Source organism: Dioscorea cayenensis, chromosome 12 (assembly GCF_009730915.1).
Source record: "Dioscorea cayenensis subsp. rotundata cultivar TDr96_F1 chromosome 12, TDr96_F1_v2_PseudoChromosome.rev07_lg8_w22 25.fasta, whole genome shotgun sequence".
In the NCBI taxonomy this organism is placed as follows: Eukaryota; Viridiplantae; Streptophyta; class Magnoliopsida; order Dioscoreales; family Dioscoreaceae; genus Dioscorea; species Dioscorea cayenensis.
This window is the reverse complement of record NC_052482.1, coordinates 14,988,610-14,990,627: the sequence shown is the minus strand read 5'-3', so window position 1 is coordinate 14,990,627 and position 2,018 is coordinate 14,988,610. Positions and strand designations below refer to the sequence as shown.

The 2,018-nt window shown below is 36.0% G+C and overlaps 1 protein-coding gene across 1 annotated transcript; it reads right to left on the bottom strand.

Moving 5' to 3' along the window:
* Nucleotides 1–407: 407 nt before the first annotated feature.
* Nucleotides 408–1,509, bottom strand: LOC120274024 (adenylate isopentenyltransferase 3, chloroplastic-like). Its single transcript, XM_039280767.1, has one exon. The coding sequence runs from the start codon at nucleotides 1,471–1,473 to the stop codon at nucleotides 565–567; it is 909 nt and encodes a 302-aa protein (XP_039136701.1). The 5' UTR covers nucleotides 1,474–1,509; the 3' UTR covers nucleotides 408–564.
* Between the last annotated feature and the right edge of the window lie 509 nt (nucleotides 1,510–2,018).

The window sequence follows — 2,018 nt, the reverse complement described above, 5'->3', positions numbered from 1 at the left end:
ACGATGAAATGAAATTGATAGCCCAAAATATATTAAAAAAATAAGAATAAACACAAAATTATACTTCCTGTCTTACTAATGATGAAATGAGGTTGATAGCCCAAGATACATTTAAAAAAAAAGAAAAGAAAAGAATATAACACCAAATTATACTCAGATCTTGAATAACATATCCCATTTTGTTTGTTTCAAATATAACACATTAATTTATCAATAAAACTCTAATTCTATTCAAATTTTTTTTCAACAAAAAATATTTTTCCCAAATATCTCACTTTCTCTCTCCTATTTATTTTCCACATCAAAGTTCAAGACACACAAGATAATTTACCAAAAAATAAAAAAACTAATAAAACACACAAACACACCCCCACAAAATACCCATTGGCAAGAATAAAATACTCCATTTATTTTTCTTTTCAATACATAAAAACCTTCATAACAATTTGTTCCCTCTCACCGCCTTCATCATACACATATTATGATACCTATAATAATAATAATAATAATGATATATTATATATTATCTCCCTCTCATATTTGGAATCACACATATTATAATATCTATATATTATATATCATCTCCCTCCCATTTTGAGAATCACACACACACACACCAACAGCAAGAACCTCCTCACACTCACCATTCAAAAACCTCCTCACTATATCCAAAGCCGGTTTCACCACCATCTCCATCCAAGCTCCCTCAAACTCCGGCGATCCCCTTTTCAAGAAAACTCTGGTGGCATCCAACCTTTTAACATCCCACCCCGACTCCACCCTCAACCTCTCAATCTTCACCAACTGTGAACTCACAAGTTTACAAGTATTCACCTTCACTTGCTCAATAGCTTCCCCCAAAATCCCGGCTTTTCGATCACTGTCTACCTTATTTTCATCCCTGAAATACTTATCGAGTTCTGGCACACCGATAGCTCTTCGAACGCCTCTCGTATAATCATCGTCTTCGATGTTGAACACTCCTCTTGCTTCCTCAACCAACCCTAGCTCAACCATTTTGTCGACTCTATTTCCGACAAACTGAAAAAGAACCGGCAATTCGACGGCGATCCAAATGAAACATAAGTCATATTTTGCACGAAAGAGACCGTCATCACCATCGACTAAAGCTTGGATGTAAGTGTTGGAGCCACCGGCAATGAAGGGGAGTTTTCCCCGGGAGATTATGGAATCGACGGCCAAGGTGGCGGCACGGCTGAAGTCCTCGGCGGAGAAGTCCGCTGTCGGAGGGACGCCGCCGAGGAGGTGGTGGGGGATGCCGGCGCGCTCGCTGAGGGTGGCTTTGTTAGTGATGATGTCAAGACCATCATAGACTTGCATCTTGTCAGAGTTGATGATCTCGCCGTTGAAGTGGAGGGCGAGGTCGACGGCGAGCTTTGTCTTGCCGGAGCCAGTGGCGCCCATGACGAAGATGACTTTGTTTTTCCGGCGGGGGAGCTTGCCGGAATCCATTGATGGTTTTAGGAAGGAAGCCTGAGAACAATTATAGCGACACATTGTAAAATGCCACAAAGGATTTGTTTGTTTGTGTGGGAGTATATATAGGGAAAATATGTAAAAGTTTATTTAATTATTATATTGAGAATTTTATTATATAAATATGTTTATTTCAGAAAAAAAGAATTTAAATTAACTAATTTTTTGCTTTTTATATAATGAAATTTAAAGCTAAAATTAAACATTTAATCGATACATATAAATGAACTAAATTTAAAAATAATAATAATAACAAAAATGTTTTTGGGTTAATTAGGGATTAAAATACTATAGATATTATAATTAAGGATTAAAATGAAATTTTTCGTTCGTTTTGGAACCCCCAAGTGGTGATTTTTGAGGAAAAACGACAATCAGGAAGAGGACAAAAAAAGGCTTAAACTTTAATTAACTTTTGGAAATTGTTCACAATTTTATGCCTTTCTAAAAATATAATTTTACATGAATATGTTCGCGAAAATAAGACAAGATTTAATAATACTTAGCAATACGTAACTTTG